Consider the following 19,185-nt stretch of genomic DNA (forward strand, 5'->3'; position numbering starts at 1 on the left):
AACCAGATTCTCCTGAAACAAACCCATCACTGTCTAGGCCATGGCCAAGGCTTCACCAGTGCTCGCCTGTTATTTAAGCTTCTTGCCACTCTGCTTAACTTCTTCCATTTATTGATGTTAACATTCTGACTTCACCATGCAATTATACGCTCACAAGTGATGGTTACAAATGATACCAGCAAGGAGTCATTAAGTGAGAATGAGGAGGAGCTCCCTCTGCATTTGCGGGGCTTACAAATTAAGAGCTGATGTTGCTGATTGCCAGCCCTGGGTGTTGGATCAGCCCCTCACTTCATCAGCACTTGAAGGATTCGGGAAGGGGAATTTCCCTGACAGTTGTGCTGACGATGTACACGGCAGAGAAGGATCTCTCTATGCTTCTCTGGCCACTTTGGCTCAGTGGTGCCAACAGTAATAAAAGCTTGTTTTTGTCAGTAAATTGAGCAGCTATGACTTGGAGGTCTGCAGAGAGCTGTTATGCTGAGTGAGAAGGTGCCATTTTTACAGTCAGTTGTCTGACTGTAACCACATTAGCCTGTGGGCAGCAGGTGAGCTGGGAAACCCATGTTGAAGACAAATTAAATTCAGCATTTCTGGAGTGGCTGATGGAGGAAAAGGCCAAACTCTTTTCCATTACCACTGGCTTTTCAGATAGTCTTTTTTTTTTCTCCTTTCTGTTAACCTTCATTCTAACCCTCTTTACCCCAAAGTATACCTGAACCCAGCTGAAAACCTTCCTCCCTCTCATCCTACTCCAAAGCCCCCTCCACGCCCATACCACCGTACGGAAACCATAGAAACCAAATGACTAGGAAGAAGCTGGACTTGTCATCGCTTCATTGTCATGAGTGGAAACTTCACAACTAACCAGTGCAAACACATACCTCGTAATTACCACAGGGAATGAAGCAAAGATCGTGTTCTCTCTGATGTAGCAGGGCTCAGGGCTCATTGTCTAGCAGGAAAGAATATCTTGTTTGTTAGTACAGTCACCCAAGAGTGAAATGCATTAAAGAAGTTTCTTTCTTAATTCAGTAGGAGCCTTTAATGCTGCTGCTGCTCTAAGAATAAGGTTAAAACCTAGTTTATAAACCAGGGCCCTGCAAGCTTTTTTCAAAGGGGCAAATAGTAAATATTTTAGGCTTTCAGGTCATACAGTTTCTGTCACTAGTACTCAACTCGGCTGTTGAAACTTGAAAGTAGTCCTAGAGAATATGCAAATGAGTGGCCGTGGTCATGTTCCAATAAAACTTTATTTCTAAAAACAGGAGGCTCATTTGAGCCCAAGGACTGTAGTTTGCTGACCCCTGTTATAAGCTAATGGTCTCACAGCAAGGGTTTCCTATTTTTAGTATAGTTTTGAGGTGTTTGAGTTTGACCCAAAATAGATCAATCTAAATTTGTAAATTAGTAAGTTGGATTATTGCAAAGTTATGATATGAAGCAATATATATGCTATATGACATAAAAAGCAATATATATGTTATATGACATATATAGCAGTATGTATTCCCGAGAACAGGGAGCTTGTCTAACTCACTGCTGTATCTCAGCACCTGGAACAGGCCCTACAGTACAAGTGGGGAATCAGTGTTCCTTCAGTGAATGAATATATTTGTGTGCAAGCTCATCTATGCACCTTTGTGCGTGCTAAGTAAGAAAACTACTCAGACGCGGCCGTTGCTTGAACCTTAGAGTCCTAGTGACTTATTTCTGTAATCTATGTGGCAGTTACTTGGCATGGAGGAAAGCACACACTGAATTCTAGATCCAGGTCCTAGACCCTGTAGTACCATCAGTAGTACTGTGAATGTAGGACCTCAGTTAACTTATCTGGGCCTCCATCTGTTCCCTGTATTTTCAGATGTGCAGGAGATGCCCTTAGGCCTAAGATTCTCTAATTCTATGAGCCTTGTTCTCTAATTTGATTTTCCTGTCTTAGGAAAAGTCACCTATTATTTCAGTACCTTAGGAAATCTGCCACGCTATCTTGTTACCTAAGTGAAGTTGTGATCTCCAGGATAAGCTCTAATCAACAGCACACATTTTGTTTAGTTTCCTACAGAACCCATGCTTTCTCACATTTTCTTATGGGTTTCTGCTACTCCAGGCATGCCTGTGAGTGGGATGTTAAGGGGGTACCTGAAGAACTGTCCTCTCATTAGGCGTTTCCGCATAGTGACCCCTCCTCACCTTTCTCCCACCGTCTGGTATCTTGTCCCTGCAGAGAATATCAACAAGGGGAAAATATCCCGTCTGGTGCTTGTGACTTCTTCAATGCAAATTTTGCTGCAATTTCTAAATGTTGCAATAAATGGCATTGAGGAATCTGAATGGCTCTTTGGAAAATACAGCCATCAATACCTCACCTCACATTGGCACCAAAATAAATTCCAGATAACTTACAGAATCCCTATTAACAAGTCAGCCCTAGAAAAGCCTGAAGAAAATAGAATATTTATCAAGCTTACAGAGCGAGAAGGATTTGTAAAAGCTTAAGTGATAAAATAAAGCACAAATGAAAACAATCAAGAGATTTGACACATAAAAATTTCTTCAGTTTGCAAAAAATAACAGAAAAAGAGAAGCAAAACCAAAACCTGGGTCTGAAAAAATGTGTTTACAAAAATGACAAAAGGTTAATATATTTACCACATGGAATATTCCTATAAACTGTTAAGAAAATCTTTAGGCCTCTAATTGAAGAATTAGCAGAGGATATGAGGACATGAGCAGTCAGTTCACAATGAAGGGAATAAAAGCTAACCACTTACATAAGGAAACACATACAACCTCACTGGCAGTCCAACTAAAACTCGAGGCTTATATTCCACCTGTTAAGTTAAGAGAACATTTGGTATTAATACTCACTGTTACTGGGATGATGCTGGTACTCACATTGCTGTTGCCCTGCAGAGTGGTAAAACTCCTTGGAAGCTAATTAAGCTGTATATACCAAGAGGCTTAAAATGTAATGCCCTGTGACCCAGTAATCCCATCTCTGGGAATTTATTCATGGGAAAATATTCAATCAGTGAAATATTAATTTTAACTTTAAGTTTAATTTTAAGAAACTAAGTAGACTAATCCCCTCCACGGATATAATACAATCATTTAAAACAATGCAAATATTTTCATGAATTTTTTGAGAGCCAACTATGTACAAATATCTAAAATAGCATGAGAAAATACAAAGTATTAGTTATCATTATTATTACATTTTATTATGTATGTTTTATAATAGAATAATAATATTTTCTATAATGCTTACCATGATCCCAGACATTGTTCTTAGTGATTTACATATAAAAACCTATTTAATTATCACGACAACCATATGAGGCAAGTGCTGATATCATCCCCATTTTATAGATGAGATAATTGAGGCACAAAGTTAAGTATCTTGTTCAAAATAATACAGCTACTAAGTGGTAGAGGTGAGATTCACACTCATGTATTCTGATCTATTTTTTGATCTATTTTTTATTTTTATTATTTATTTATTTATTTTGAGATAGGGTCTCACTCTGTTGCTGAGGCTGGAGTAAAGTGGCGTGACCTTGGCTCACTTCAACCTCCACCTCTCACGTTCAAGCAATTTTCGTGTCTCAGCATCCTGAGTAGCTGGGATCACAAGCAGGGGCCACCACACCCAGCTTGTTTTTTGGTATTTTTAATAGAGATGGGGTTTTGCCATTTGGCCAGGTTGGTCTCAAACTCCTGGCCTCAGGCAATTCACCCGCCTCAGCCTCCCAAAGTGCTAGGATTACAGGCATGAGCCACTGCACCCAGCCTAGATCTAGAGTCTTTATTCTTAACCTTAATGGAAACAACTTAAAAGTAGAAGTGCTTACTTTTTTAAGAATGAAAAGAAGTACTCTAAAATGTAACAGTGCCTATATTGAGGCAGCAAGATGATTGGTAATTTTTTTTATGGTTTCAATTTCCTAATTTGTGATGTTTTAAATTGTGCAGTATTTAGGGGTTTCGTTTTGTGTTTTAAGTTCTCTTCAGCTAGTTGTCCTAGTGTGTGAAGTTGCATCACCTGTGCACAGGTATCCTTCACCAAGATCTTTGTGATGCTGAAGAAGGTAAATGATCACTTGGGTCACAGTTAGCCTTGGACTTGGCTGGCAAGGGCACCATGACTCTTCCCACAGACATAGCAAAACAAGATGAGGACAGAAACAGGGGAGGCTGTTTGGGCTAGAGATTACATATTGAGCAGGCTGGGCTGCATCACAGAGCGGCTGGCACAGCACATTGTATCTTTATAAATTTATTAATTTAGGTATTTCTGCCTGTGCCTTAAGCCTAAGGGTACTTGAATCTATGTTTAGAGATGGTAGTTGAAATTAATATGTTTTAATTCTAAAAACGAATTTAAAAGAATCACTTGCAACAGGCCAATATTAGAAGATGGAGTTGCAGTATCAGGGGTTCAGGGTCTCCACTGAAAATGTTCTATCTAGAAAATGTAACTAAGCTGGCTAAATATATAAGATAAGCAACTGTCAATAATGGTACTAGTTTTCACACAGCTTTCTTGTACCAAGAGAGGAGTCTGTAGTCTAAAGTCATATGCCATTGTTCCTCATGATCAGTGACTGAGGTCACATACTTGCAGTTCTAATAGGAGCAAGATTTTTAAAATTGTGAACCGAAGTAAGAGTTATCTGCCCTGGACCCTAAGTGCAGTTCTGACAGGAACAGGATTTGAAAACATTGTAAGTGGATACATATTTCTTCCTTTCTCTTTTTAAAAACTTTAAAAAATGTGGTCACTCTAGAAAATTTTGAAAATGGAATAAAAGTAAACACAACACCAATAATTTTACACTCTAGAAGTGTGTGTGTGTATATATGTGTGTGTGTGTGTGTGTATATATACACATAGGGGTGTGTGTGTGTGTGTGTGTGTGTATATATATATATATTTTTTTTTTTTGAGACAGAGTTTTGCTCTGTCGCCCAGGCTGGAGTACAATGGCGCCATCTCCACTCACCATAACCTCTGCCTGCACGGGTTCAAGTGATTCTCCTGCCTCAGCCTCCCAAGTAGCTGGGATTACAGGCACATGCCACCACACTTGGCTAATTTTTTGAATTTTGAGTAGAGATGGGGTTTTACCATGTTGGCCAGGCTGGACTTATTTTTTAATCTCCTAATAAAGGAAGTTAGGTTCTAACATTTACAGTCACTAGATTGCTTAATTAACTGATTTAAAGGGAACTGAAGAATAGTCTCCCTATGTTTTCTCCCTTAACCTACAATTATGGGGTCACATTGAATCTATAAATCATTTTGTGGATAACTGACATCTTAATATTCTCAAGTCTCTTGAACCAGGAACAAAGTCTAGCTCTCCAGTTACTTGGGGTTTATAATGTACATCTTTAGGCCAGGTGCGGTGGCTCATGCTTGTAATCCCAGTACTTTGGGAGGCCAAAGTGGGCAGATCACTTGAGGTCAGGAGTTCAAGACCAGCCTGGCCAACATGGTGAAACCCTGTCTCTTCTGAAAATACAAAAACTAGCCAGGCATGATGGCGCATGCCTGTAATCCCAGCTACTTGGGAGGCTGAGGCAGGAGAATTGCTTGAACCCAGAAGGTGGAGGTTGCAGTGAGCTGAGATCACTTTACTGTACGTTCCTTGGGCAACAGAGTGAGACCCTGTCTCCAAAAAAAAGTACATCTTAATTTATCACAGTAGAACTTCAGTTAATTGATTAAACCACTTCATATGTTGTAGAAGAACCTCATACTAGTAGACTTCCATTTCTCTCCTCCTAGCCTTAATGCTATTGTCATATGTTTACTTAAAAAATGTTTTATAAACCCTATAAAACACTTATTTTTGTTTAAACAATGTTACTTGTATCTTTTAAAGATATTTCAATAATTAAAAAATTATGAATTTATCCATGTGTTTATTATTTCCAGCCTCCTCATTCTTTTGTGTAGATCAGTTTTATATCTGATTTCATTTTCTTCTGCCTGGGCTTTGAACATTTCTTGTAATTCAGGTCTGCTGGTGATGAATTAATTCCTTCATTTGTTTTAATGTAAGCTTTTGTTTCTTGCCTTCATTTTTGAAATATATTTTTACTGGGTATAAGATTTTAGGTTGGCAGTATATCTTTCAGTACTTTAGAGATGCTGCTTTACAGTCTTCTTACTTGCATAGTTTCCAGTGAGAAATCCACTGTTGTCCTTGCTTTTGCTCCTTTGCACATATCTTTCTTCCTCTGACTACTTTTAGGATTTTGTTCTTTAGCACTGATTTTGAGCAATTTATGATGTTCCTTTGTATAGGTTTCTTCGTGTTTCTTTTGCTTGAGGTTCATTGAGCTTCTTCTTGAGGTTCATTGAGCTATGGGTTTATGATTTTCCTCAAATTTGGAAAATTTTTGGCCATTTCAAATCTCTGCCCCCCCCCCCCCCACCAGGGATTCCAATTAAACTTATTTTAAGCTTCCCAAAGGCATCCCTCAGTTCACTGTTGCTCTTTTCATTTGGGGGAATTCCTTTCTCTGTTTCATTTCAGATAGTTTCTGTAGCTATTATCTTCAGGTTTACTCATCTTTTCCTCTGCCATGTCTAATGGGATTACTGCTGGCAACAGACACTGCAGTTTTCATCAGTAGAAATTTTATTTAGATCTTTTTAATATCGTCCATGTCTCTGCTTAACTTCTTGAACATATGAAATACAGTCACCACTGTTTTAATGTCCTTGTCTGCAAAGTCTAACAACTGTGTCTGTTCTGGGTCACCTTTGATTGGTTGATAATTCTCAATTTGAATTGTGTTTATCTTTTTGCATATCTGATCACCTTTGGATGCAGACATTGTGATTTTTACCATGTTGGGTGCTTAATATTTTATATTCCTATACATATTCTTGACCTTTGTTTTAAGATGCAGCTAGCTACCTGGAAACCTCATTCCTTTGGGGTCTTGCTTTCATGATTCTTTGGCAGGTCTAGATCACTAGGCAGTGATTTATCTAGGTTTAACCCACTACTAAGAGACCTTTCTTAGTTTTCCACCTAATGCCCTGTAAATTACGTGTTTTTCCAATCTGACTAGTAGAAACAGTCATTATTTCTAGCCCTCTCTGAGTGCCGGGCACTGTTCTCTAAGACTTTCAGGTGGCTTTTCCCCCTCCAACTATGGGTAGTTTCTTCATCCCCATGCTCTGATCCATACTTTGCTGAATACTCAAGGGGGACCCTCTCTGTGTCTCTGGAGTTGTTTCTTGTGCTGCCCTTCCCCTCTGATACTCCGTCTTGCAAAGTCTGGTCAGACCGTCAGCTCTGTCTCCTCCACTCAGGGCGTCTGTCAGGTTCCACCTGGTTCCTCCTCTCTGCACTGAAGCCTGGAGAGTCTCAAGGCAGGAAACTGATCAGTCATGTGGCTCACCTCTTTTGTTTCCTGTCTCTCAGGGACCACTTTTCTTCATTGCCTAACATCCAGTGATATGAAAACTAGCATTTGGTATATTTTGTCTGACTTTTTTTCAGTTGTTAGTAGTAATGGTAAACCCAGTCCCTGACACTCTCTCTTGAGTAGAAGCAGAAGTCTTCTGACACTCGATTTTAATGGCCTGCTGACTCGTTTGTGTCTGCCTTTGAGGGAGAGGGTGCAGTGTACTGATGAAGAGCATGGACCCTGGAGTCAGACCAACTCAAACCTCTTCTCCACCACTTCCCAGCCATATGATCTAGGCCAGATGAACCTTTCTGTGACTCCATCCCCTCGTCATAAAATGGGGCGGGTAACCGTTGTGCCACATAGGATTTTTGAAAAAACAAAATGAGATCATTTAAAGTATAACACAGTTCCTGGAAAGCGGTAACATGTTCAGTACATCTTAGCTATTACTGTCATTTTATTTTAATTCATGTAAGACCTTAATAAACACTTCTCAAATGAATGAATGCTTGCTTTTGGCCCCCAGTACCACAAAGGGGGTAGGTGCCTTAGGGCCTGGGATCCCTCAGTGGTGGGGGAGCTGGGGACATGAGTCTGTGCTCCCAGAATGATGATGCATCCGTGAGACTCAACTCGTCACCCTCAGTTGCTCTCATTCTGAGGATTTTCATCTCAGTAACAGACTGGGTTATTTGCTTATTTTTTAGGGGAAGACAGGAAGACCCCCAGCGAATCAAATAGCCCCTCTTCATCCTCCCTCTCAGCTCTGAGTGATTCGGCCAACAGCAAAGATGATTCAGATGGCTCCCAGAAAAACAAGGGCGGGAACAACCTGCTGGTCATCTCTGTCATGCCTGGGAGCCAGCCCTCACTGAACAGTGAGGAAAAACCAGAGAAAGGTAAGGAGGAGCTGGGTGTGAGCCTGCTCAACCCTCTGCACCCAGGATGACCTCTTCTTGAGAATTAAGCCCTGGACAGGAGCAATGTCAGACACTGATAATAGGCCCAGGATGCAGTATACTGGGCCTCACCTAAAGTTTGCATTTCTTTTGGCTTAATTTGCATTCGAGTATGGGGTGGAAGGATGGGGAGGGTGACATTGATTCTGATGTTTGTACATTTAACTCCTTTTTGCACGGAGATATGGGGAACAGTGCCTGGAAGGGTATAGTTGTCAGGCGTCTGAGGAGGTGCGAGGAAGGGGGAGCTTGGCTCCACTCCTGCCCTCCTCTCCCCGCTGCCCTGTGCACCTCTATACCCAGCTTCGGTCCTTGCAGGGTTCGAATGCGTTTTTTGCAACTTTGTCTGCAAGACGAAGAACATGTTTGAGCGTCATCTGCAGATACACCTCATCACCCGGATGTTTGAGTGTGATGTGTGCCATAAGTTCATGAAGACCCCCGAACAGCTGCTGGAGCATAAGAAATGCCACACTGTCCCCACCGGTGGGCTCAAGTAAGGAAAGCAAGTACAGAACCTTTTACTGCGTTGTTATTAAATACCCTTTCCCCTTCCCTACCCTGTCCCTTCCCGTGAAGGTTTTGGGAGTCATGGAGAAGGGAAGCTTGGTATGAGGGGAGTTAGTCAGGAACCTCTGCTGCCTTTAGCTGGATTGAATTAGCCCTGTCCCCCTAGGGTGTCAACAGATGTCAGTAGAAGAATCCATTTTGTAAATATCCCGGGATTCAGAGCAAGAAAAAAGACAAGTTGGAACAACCCAGCATGCAAGAACAGACTCCTCCTACACTGCCTGAGTTTTGTTCAGACTTAATTTTGATGGACTCAGGGCTTAGTGTCCCCAAGCATAAATCATACTGTCACCGAGACTCACCATCTCTGTTTCTCCGATGGCTTCCTACATATCCTTTAAGTAAGCATTACAACCACCCCATCCTCCAAAATTGGACAGTTTGAACAGGCAGGAGGCAACATTTTTCATGAAAAGATCATGTGCTTCATGGTCCTCCTGCAAACATACTGATGTCTTCTTCCCAAGATCTAGACAACGAGCATCATCTTTAACCAGTATTTTCAAGAGGCTCTTTGGTCTCAAGTGAAACCAATCAATTAGTATCAAACACACTGTGTGTCTGGCTTGATAATAGGTGCTAATGGGCACACAGGAATAAAACACCATTTCCACCCTCAAGAAATGTATGTCCTAGTACTACCTAATCTGCACGGTGAAATCAGAGTCCCTGTTCACAAGGCACTTAGGGTCTGGTAAAGAGAAAGCAGCGCAGGTAGGAGGACACAGAAAGACAGTTTTCAAGGCATAATTACTAATTCTCAGCTAAACGATCATGTTGAATGAAAAATTACATTTACTTAACACGAGGGGGAAAAAACCTTTTGTTTTAAAACATGTTCATCATTGAAACTCGCAACCTGCCAGAGAGGTGGCCTGACTCCCCCAGATGGCTGAGGAAGGGAGAGATGAAAAGGACCCTGGGAGTGGAGTGTTGGGGGCAGTGCAGGCTGGGTCCCCCCAGGCCCCTGCCTCCTCAAAAACTCCCCCACACAGGAGAATCAGGGAAGAACAGGACCTACCGTTGAACTCCATTTTGTTTCACTCATGGGGGTGCTTCGAAGGGAGGGGGAGGGGAGGGCAGAAGGGATTGGGGAGGGGGTGATTATAATTCAAGGAAACCAGTAGATGGAAAATGCCTAGCGAGAGCTTATTTGGGGATGTGATTTGGTTTGTTCCCACTGTCCCTTTATAAATATTTGTGTGCTCTCATTTTAAAAAGAAACACCAGAACCATGTTTTTCTATGGTTGGACCAGTGCTCACTGCCCTTCCCAGTAGCCCAATCACACCCATGAACGTTGCAGCCCCTGCCAGTTGTGGCTTTGCCAGTTCGCCTTTCCTCAGGGACCTCCAAAGTCCCAAGCCTCTGAAGCCATTGGGGAGAATGCACAGTGAACTCTGATGCTTTTGCTGGTACAGACACTTCCCGTGCGGTGCTAACCGTCCCCTGTGTAATAGTTTATGTTCTAGGATGACCAAGTAGAAGAATACTTTGAAAAAATTGATAATGCCTTCTGGCTATACAGTGAGTCTTTGTTTTGTTTTGTTTTGTTTCCTTTGCCATATCAGAGAATTAATTTGCCTGAGAGAGTGTCTTTAAGAAAATAACGGGAGCACGGAAAACCCTTAGCACTTTGCCTGAGCAGTGAAAGAAAGATTGAGCTGTGGGTCACAGAAATGTCCTTAAAATGAAACAGACTGCTGATGTCTAAATTGCTTTTCTGTGATGGAACTGCTTGTACTCTATATCCTGTTCATAATGCAGATCAAATAAGATTATACTATTATTTTTCTTTTGCCGTAGCTCAGGACAGTGGTGAGTTTCAGACTCCTCTAGGTAAGGCCCAGCTTGGCGTAGGGGTTGTGTGTGCACCTGACCTGGGAATGGGCTTTATATTTCTCTCGTGTGCACTCTTCTGTGAGCTGAGGTTCAAAGGCTAACGGCGAGCTTGGCGCTGAGGAGGCCGTGCACGGTGCACTTGGTTGTGTTGGGCTCTGCTGAACACCTCTCCAGACCCTCCGAGGACAGTCCACTCCTGGGCCCTGCCCTGCAGGAGCCAAGCAAGAGCTGAGGCAGCCACTTTTGCATTTGCATTCTTTGTGGAAAGAGAGCAAACACGCTACAGTTCTCATATATGCCACTGACTCTAGCCTGGCAGCTTCTAAAAGAGAAGCTCAGCGGAGTTTGTTAACATGGCCTCACCACTCCTCGTGGCCCCTCTGGACAGCCAGGAGGGTTGGTGGTAGCATAGCCTCACTGCAAAGGATGGAGAAACTGAGCCACAGAGAGGCCCAGGCTAGGGTATCCAGCTCCAGCCTGACAAGGTGATGGAGATGGGACCAGCATCCGCCCTTCCAGAATCTACCTAAATTGCCTGTAGAGACCACTCAAATAATGAACCAGTATGTCCTGAGTGCTTACCATGCGCTGACTACTCTACCAAGCACTGCAGAGAATGCAGAGGAAATGTAAGATACGGTCCTGCCCTCTGAGAATTTCCAATCCAGTTGGATTATTATCCTGTCTCCAGCATAATCATGTATTAATAATGTCTTTGAGCTCCAGATAGCAGTTGTCTCCCTCCTTCCTCCCTTCCTCATTAGCAGATGGGCCGTTGGGTGGGCTTCCTTCTCCTCCCATGCCCCTGCCATAGTCCTCAGCTTCCTTTCCTGACAAAGAGCCAGTCCTGCAGGGAGATATGTTTTACGAGTACATAGATATGTACACACGCACACACTCACACAGAGATACACACACAGGCCTTCTCATCCTAACAACCCCTTAATAAGCACGATTCTGACCCCTGTGACTTTCTGTTTGCTGGAGGTAGCGCTCCCCCTATAAGCTGTTCTTTAAAACCTCTTAGCCTTTCTGCGTGTGCTTGGTGTGGTGCATGAAAAGTCGATTCTTTGTGTTGCTCCCATCTAGAGGGGAGGTCAGGAGGTTTAGACCTCTGCGCTGTCTGGTCGGGAGTGGGGAGGGCTCCGAGGGGCCGGGCGGGGGCTGGAGGGGAGCACCAGCAAATTGATTCCTGGCACTTTCTCTGCTCCCCTTGGTGAGGGCTGGCCTTGCCTGTATCGGCCGGGAGACCCAGAATAGGCTGAGCGGAACTCGCCAGAGCTGCTTGTCAGCGGGGACTGCTCTGTCAGCAGGGAGAGCCAAAAAGGGCCGTTCCACCCCTGAGAGGCGGCAAGGGCTGGGCTGGGCTGGGCAGGTCAGGCCTCAGACACTGGGGGGTGGTGTGAGGAAAGGCTGGTGAGGCGGGGAGAAGCGCGGCTGCCTCCGAACCTCTCCGGCTGAACCTGCCTTGCGTTGCTTCCCCCGGCAGGTGCCCATTCTGCATTTATTCCACCAACCGCCCCGCTGCCATGGAGTGCCACCTCAAGACCCACTACAAGATGGAGTACAAGTGCCGGATCTGCCAGACGGTGAAGGCCAACCAGCTGGAGCTGGAGACGCACACCCGGGAGCACCGCCTGGGCAACCACTACAAGTGCGACCAGTGCGGCTACCTGTCCAAGACCGCCAACAAGCTCATCGAGCACGTGCGCGTCCACACCGGGGAGCGGCCCTTCCACTGTGACCAGTGCAGCTACAGCTGCAAGCGCAAGGACAATCTCAACCTGCACAAGAAGCTGAAGCACGCCCCACGCCAGACCTTCAGCTGCGAAGAGTGCCTGTTCAAGACCACACACCCTTTCGTCTTCAGCCGCCACGTCAAGAAGCACCAGAGTGGGGACTGCCCCGAGGAGGACAAGAAGGGCCTGTGTCCAGCCCCCAAGGAACCGGCCGGCCCGGGGGCCCCGCTCCTGGTGGTCGGGAGCTCCCGGAATCTCCTGTCTCCCCTGTCGGTTATGTCCGCTTCCCAGGCTCTGCAGACCGTGGCCCTGACAGCAGCCCACGGCAGCAGCTCAGAGCCCAACCTGGCACTCAAGGCTTTGGCCTTCAACGGCTCCCCTTTGCGCTTTGACAAGTACCGGAACTCAGATTTTGCCCATCTCATTCCCTTGACAATGTTATACCCCAAGAACCACTTGGATCTCACATTCCACCCTCCCCGACCTCAGACTGCGCCTCCCAGCATCCCCTCACCCAAACACTCCTTCCTCGCCTATCTCGGACTGAGAGAAAGAGCAGAGACTGTCTGAGGGCAGCCATGTTCTGTACCAAAAACAAAGAGACAAAAGACAAAAAAAAAAAAACCCACAAAACTTAAACACAACCCCAGCAGGTGTATGTTGCTGCAAAACCTACAGACCCCCATGGGTCTGAAACATGTGTACTGTATATCTTTAGTAAGGAATAGAGAATTGGCTCTGTGTGTATACCTATTGCATTGACCTGAAAGCTGCTTTATCCAATCTTCAGAGAGGTGACCTACTGCATACTTCTACCTTCAGAGGCATGCCTCCCCAGCCACCCACTCCCACTCTCAGCCCTTCTCCGTACTTTTCTCTGAAAGGAATCTTGTCTTGTTAAACCCTAAAGAGAGTGTCCTTAATAGCAATCAGCACTTGTAAGCTTCTATGCTGGTGCATTTGGTTTTCTGTTGGGTGAATGTGGTGTGTGGGCGTTTGTGGATTCTGAAAGAGAAAGCCGTGTGTCGTGTGCCATGACATTTCCATTGCACATTCTTTGTACTGGCTTCTTTAACAGCGATGAACGTTCTTTTCCCTCCTGGGTTGTTCATCCACGACAGTCTCTCCCTGTGCTCCTTCATCACCTTTCCCTCTCTCTTTGACGGCTACAGAGTGGTAGGGCCTGGTGCTTAGTCGATGAAGGAATGGTAGACATCTACAGTGCTGCTGGAGATTTCCACCAGAGCGCTGGAGACCTTGTACTCAGATCTTCTCTGGCGATGAAGAGGCGAGGAATCGAGTGACTGATCTGGAAGAAATATCTTGCAGCACTGCAGCAAACATCACAGAACTTAAGTGTGTTTTGTGTGTGTGCCCACACATAGACAAATGTGTACGGAGCACACACACAGTGCATCATTTTTTAAGGGCAGATTATATATATATGTATGATGTATTAATTCAGTGGTTACCATTTGTTTGCAGGAAAAAGAAATGTATGAGTGAAAAAAATTTATGGTTGATAAATCCAGCCAAGGAGATTAAAAGGGGTTTGGATAAATTCTGGGTATAAATGCTCAGACTAAAAAAAAGAAACGGCAGTTTTGCACAGTGCTGTGGTCTTGCACTAGTTTTTGTTTCTCATCTGAAAAAAGTAAAAAGGAAGAAAATGTACCTTTTTTATGGAATGAGTAGACTGTATGTTTGAAGATTTAGCCACAACCTCTTTGACATATAATGACGCAACAAAAAGGTGCTGTTTAGTCCTATGGTTCAGTTTATGCCCCTGACAAGTTTCCATTGCGTTTTGCCGGTCTTCTGGCTATATCGCGGTATCCTCCATGTTATTAGTAATTCTGTATTCCATTTTGTTAACGCCTGGTAGATGTAACCTGCTAGGAGGCTAACTTTATACTTATTTAAAAGCTCTTATTTTGTGGTCATTAAAATGGCAATTTATGTGCAGCACTTTATTGCAGCAGGAAGCAGGTGTGGGTTGGTTGTAAAGCCCTTTGCTAATCTTAAAAAGTAATGGGTGATTTAAAAAGAAAAAAGGAAAAAATCTTTGGCTGAATATGTTCATTGCTTGTATTTTTAAAACAACAGAATTTCCAGTATGAAACAGGCTGAAAGAGCAGGAAGAAATGTTCTTTGTATAATAATGGGAAGTTTGGAATATAAAAGTTTATATATTTAATTTATCTATTGGAGAACTGGTGTACAGGAGGAACACTTTCTTACTGTGTTGCTGTTTTCCATCATGTGTTATCCTAAGAGTTGGGGTTTTTAAAAATCTGTTTCACCAGGGGAAAATAAAAGCATCCCTAATGTTCTTCCTCTAGTCAGTTTGCTTTGCTGAAAGCTCCCTGGGAATTAGTACAGTTCTCCAGGAAGCCCGAAGACTGTACTGTCTGTCCACACCATGGTCTCCTCAGTCCCCTCCATGCCAGCCCCTCTCCCCCACACCCAGCAGGTATGCTACACCTCCCTTTGCCAGTCATCCCGCCATGGATGGGGAGCCTGCTCGGTGCCCTGGCAAATCTGTTTACACTAAGGAGATGCCCACAGGGACAGGGAGGCCAAACCAGCTAGGGCGGGAAGCTCCCAAACCCTCAGTCATTCTCCAGCAGAGACCTTTGCTCTCGGCCGGGTTTGAAACGATGTTCAACCTCGCCACATCAATGTCTCAATAAAAGACACTATAGATAGTTATGGACAATACACTCCAAGAATACTGGGCTTATGGGTGGGTTGGGTTGTTTTGTTTTCGAGTCATGTCTTTATCCCCATATAATGGAGAATGTGCCACTTGGCTAATAATGTGTTTTCAAAATTACAAGTTCAGTGATGACAGGAAAGAGGGCTAAACTGATCCCACAGAGGCTGGTAGAAAAGGTGAATCACACTCAAGCACCAGCGGGTTAAAACCCTGAAAGGGTGGCCCTGACAATTCGGACTATAGGTTTTACAGCATGCCACTTGTGCAATAGGAGGTCTTAGGATTGAAACTTTCAAGAACAAGAGGGGGTGAAAGAAGGAGACGTTTACTGCTCAAATGCCATGCATTTCACTGCTTGCCACTGAACTTGTATTTGAATGACTTAGTCATGCTTAATATAATTGGGCAACTTTTTTAGCACTTTGGAAAGAGTCATCAATCTTTCTGGTAAATTATAAAAGTTTTCTGAGTGAGAAAAGGTGTGTTTGGAGTTTGTTTGACTTTTTATATTATTATTGTTATTAATAAAGAAAAAAAATCTACAGCATTTTTCAGACTCCACCCTAGAAAATATGTACCCCTGAATTTGGTTTGCAGTTTGATACTCAGGGAAGGATGTATTCCATAGATATCCTTTCCGTGTAAAACACTAACATCTTTGAGAAATTCACCTACCAACTAACTTCAATTGTTGTCACTATGCATTCTTCAATGAAAACTAGCTTATTTTTCCATATAGTAATGCAGTTAGGGTTCTCAGCACTTTCTTTCTTCTATCCTTTTTTTAACTCTTCATATTATGTTCAGATGATCATACTGTCAAGGTTTGTGTACATTACTGAAAATTTGTATTGTATAAAGCTTTTTGCATTACAAGGCTGTACAGGGTCATTTTGACAGTAACTGGTATATTCCTTTGCATCTTATGTTGCATTGCCAATTTCTAGTGTATCCAGTTTGAAAGTATAATATACTCTAATTAAAAAAACAAGTTGGCTATACTCTTGTTTCTTTTTCTTTTTTCGTTTGCCATCCTTGACTGCTTGTTAGTCTCAGGGTTTTGTTTGTCTTGCTTTGTTCCGTTTTTTACTTCTCAGTGTATTTTAATCAGATTTCAGAAGTGTCCACTCCTAGTTTTAACTGTCACAAAATTCAAGTGTTGAACAGTGATGGTTATAATGCAAACTGTTATTATGTACATCTTTAATGGCCATTAAGGTTAAGAGCATATCCATCATTCAGGACAGTGGCAGGCCAGCTCCTTCCTGAAATTACTTAGTGACATTTGAAAGTGTTTGCCAACCCTATCCTCTCCTGCTTAACATCATTTCATTGACCCCATAGCCAAAGGGGGGAAACAGATGAATAATTCCATTTATCTTAATGAAGTTGGGCAACTATGAGATTTTAATGAGTGGAAAAATTGTATGTTTTGCAAACTAAATAATAATCTATCCAAATGCAAGTAATAATAGTTCACCATTCAAGAGAAGGTACCAGAGAAAGAAACTGAGACCAAAGACAGAGAGAGAAAGAAATGAAAAACACGCTAAGTTCAAACAATTTTTTAAAATCCATTTTGTTCTATCTATTTGAGACCTTTCCATGAATCTATGATGGTTGACAAAAATATATAAAGCAGCAGAAGAGACTGTTTTGCCTGGTTTGTAATTTGCATGCTTATAAATATAATGTCCTTTGCTTATTTCAAGCAATTGTGAACCACTTCACTCTAACATTTAAAAAGATCAAATTTACTTTTTTAAAAATGAGATAATGTAGGAGAAGCCACTTTGAAAATGGCCAGTCACTAATTAGACACTATTTTCTCTTTTACTTTTTCATCCAACAGCTATTTTTTAGGTGATTGAGTCAAATACGTTAATTTGATTCAAATACTAATTTGGTTTTGAGGTGGCCGGTGTTGAAATAAGCCAGACTTCTTTGATTTTTGCTAGTGCTACAGGCAGATGTGGCTTCTCATTTTGTGTACACATTTTTTTTTTCCTTAAACTCCACAGCTACCTTACATTTTCTCTGAAGTTGAGAATAGCCAGCAATACAAAGAAAATAATCATCAGTTTAGTAATCATTTCCCCAGAAATGGGCCTTCAGTGACTTGGAGAAATGGTCTGGAAACAGAACTGTTCGTGACAGAACAGATCACACCCTCTCCCATCTTGACTTCTCTGGAAAACGGTGTGTGGACCCTGGCATCTGCAAGCCAGTCATGAGGCCTTTGTTTGAATTGTAATCCAAGCACGATTAGATATTTCTCCTACTGTCACGCTACATAAATATAGTTTAAGCTAAGACTCAAAGCCATGTTTTCTATAATGCGTCCACTGCTGATGGATTGTTTGGGAGCCACCAACAAACCGTGCCTGACCATTTAACAGAGCTGTCGCACTGGTCACGGGAGCAAGGAGAAATAGCAAGCCGTGGTGAGCACGTAGTTTCCCCTTATCCACAGTCAGAAGCACCACGGTAGAACCCCTGCCTGCCAAAGGTCATGTGGGACTTGTGAACAATTTGAAGGGGAAGACACATCTCATTAGTCACCTCCATGCTTTCAGTCTGTGGGGACGAAGGAGAGCCAAGAGGTGCTTAGTGAGAGATGGAAGCGGATAGCAGCTGAGTGATTTCATCAGTGCTTCCAGAAGACAGAGAATATAGAACTGGAACCCTTCCCAGCAGCAGCTTAGAACCTGTGAGCAAAATCACAAGATAAAAGGGGTCCCTTGGAGATTTAGGATTCATTCTGAGGAGCCATCCATCACAGATATTCAAGATACTCCAGCCAATATTCTTGCTTACATCATTCCCTCAGAATAGAAGAGTCCCACACAAAATGGAGTTTATTTTGGGAATAACTACAATTAACTAAGCAGGCAAATGCCTGTAAAACAGGCCCCAGGGTAAGTGAAGTACAGTGACTCCCAGAAATTGGGGCACTCCGTTTTTCCCTGTGCAACATCTGAAGGGTGTCAGGTTATTTATTAATCAAGGCCTCTTCTTCTTTATGAAGTAGTAGAGCTTCTGTTCATAATTCTTTCTTTGTAGTTGAATCTGTAAAACAGGAAAATGCAGATCCTGCTCACATTAATAGGAGGTGCAAAAGGGAAAAGAAAAACCAATTGCTGTATCCCCCTGGAATTCCTTTCTCGCACAGCTAAGTATTAGTTCATTCGTTCTTGGTTTTCAGTAGAATTCTAAACCCGGAGCAGAGAATCTACTTCAATTCACACTTCAAAATCATTTCCCCTTACACAGTTCCCTACAGGTGGTTTTTCACCCTGTATAGTGAGAAAATTTGGATTACTTGGAGTCAGACCACCTGAGTTACAAACCTGGTTCAGACACAAACTAGGGGTGTGATTATGACATACCATTAAGCATCTTCTGAAAAGAACCGCTGAACTGAATGATCTCTAAGGCCCCTTCCCACTCTAATATAACGTATAATCAACTACGATTCTACAACTTGCTGTAAACAAGAAAAAGTCAGCCTTTTGAAAGAGAGATGGTTGCAAGGCAGAATCCTTGTAAGGCAGTTACAGCAAAAATGGCACCTCAACATTTTCAAGCCACAACAGGCTCAGTGAAGGGAAAAAAATGACTAAAAATATTTTTCTGTTCTGCTCACTTCACAGGTAGGGAGATCTAAAGTTTATCTGTTTTTTGTTTGTTTGTTTGTTTGTTTTTGAGACAGAGTCTCAATTCTGTTGCCCAGGCTGGAGTACAGTGGCATGATCTCGGCTCACTGGAACCTCCAACTCCCAGGTTCAAGCAATTCTCCTGCCTCAGCCTCCTGAGTAGCTGGGATTACAGGTGCATGCCACCATACCCAGTTAATTTTTATATTTTTTAGTAGACACACAGTTTCACCATGTTGGCCAGGCCAGTCTTGAACTCCTGAC

General features: G+C 42.9%; 2 protein-coding genes across 15 annotated transcripts in view; one reads left to right on the forward strand and one right to left on the reverse strand.

Moving 5' to 3' along the window:
- ZNF827 (zinc finger protein 827) overlaps nt 1-16,266 on the forward strand; it is a 174,621-nt gene extending 158,355 nt beyond the window's left edge. For 4 of the 13 annotated variants that reach the window (XM_017959093.3, XM_021938833.2, XM_021938834.2 and 1 more), the window contains 3 exons: nt 8,145-8,336; nt 8,715-8,892; nt 12,297-16,266. In XM_017959093.3, the coding sequence (XP_017814582.1) occupies nt 8,145-8,336; nt 8,715-8,892; nt 12,297-13,116 (1,190 nt within the window). In that variant the 3' untranslated portion in view covers nt 13,117-16,266. The other 9 variants (XR_004182667.1, XM_017959097.3, XM_009207651.3 and 6 more) reach the window with 9 other exon arrangements.
- Nucleotides 16,267-18,105: 1,839 nt separating this feature from the next.
- C3H4orf51 (chromosome 3 C4orf51 homolog) overlaps nt 18,106-19,185 on the reverse strand; it is a 72,151-nt gene continuing 71,071 nt past the window's right edge. For both annotated transcript variants that reach the window (XR_004182669.1, XM_031664250.1), the window contains one exon: nt 18,106-18,334. Coding sequence is in view for 1 of the 2 variants with exons in the window: in XM_031664250.1 (XP_031520110.1) it covers nt 18,269-18,334 (66 nt within the window). In the remaining variant the exon portion in view is untranslated. The remainder of the gene's footprint in view (nt 18,335-19,185) is intronic.

The sequence above is a fragment of the Papio anubis genome, chromosome 3, assembly GCF_008728515.1.
Source record: "Papio anubis isolate 15944 chromosome 3, Panubis1.0, whole genome shotgun sequence".
NCBI lineage: Eukaryota > Metazoa > Chordata > Mammalia > Primates > Cercopithecidae > Papio > Papio anubis.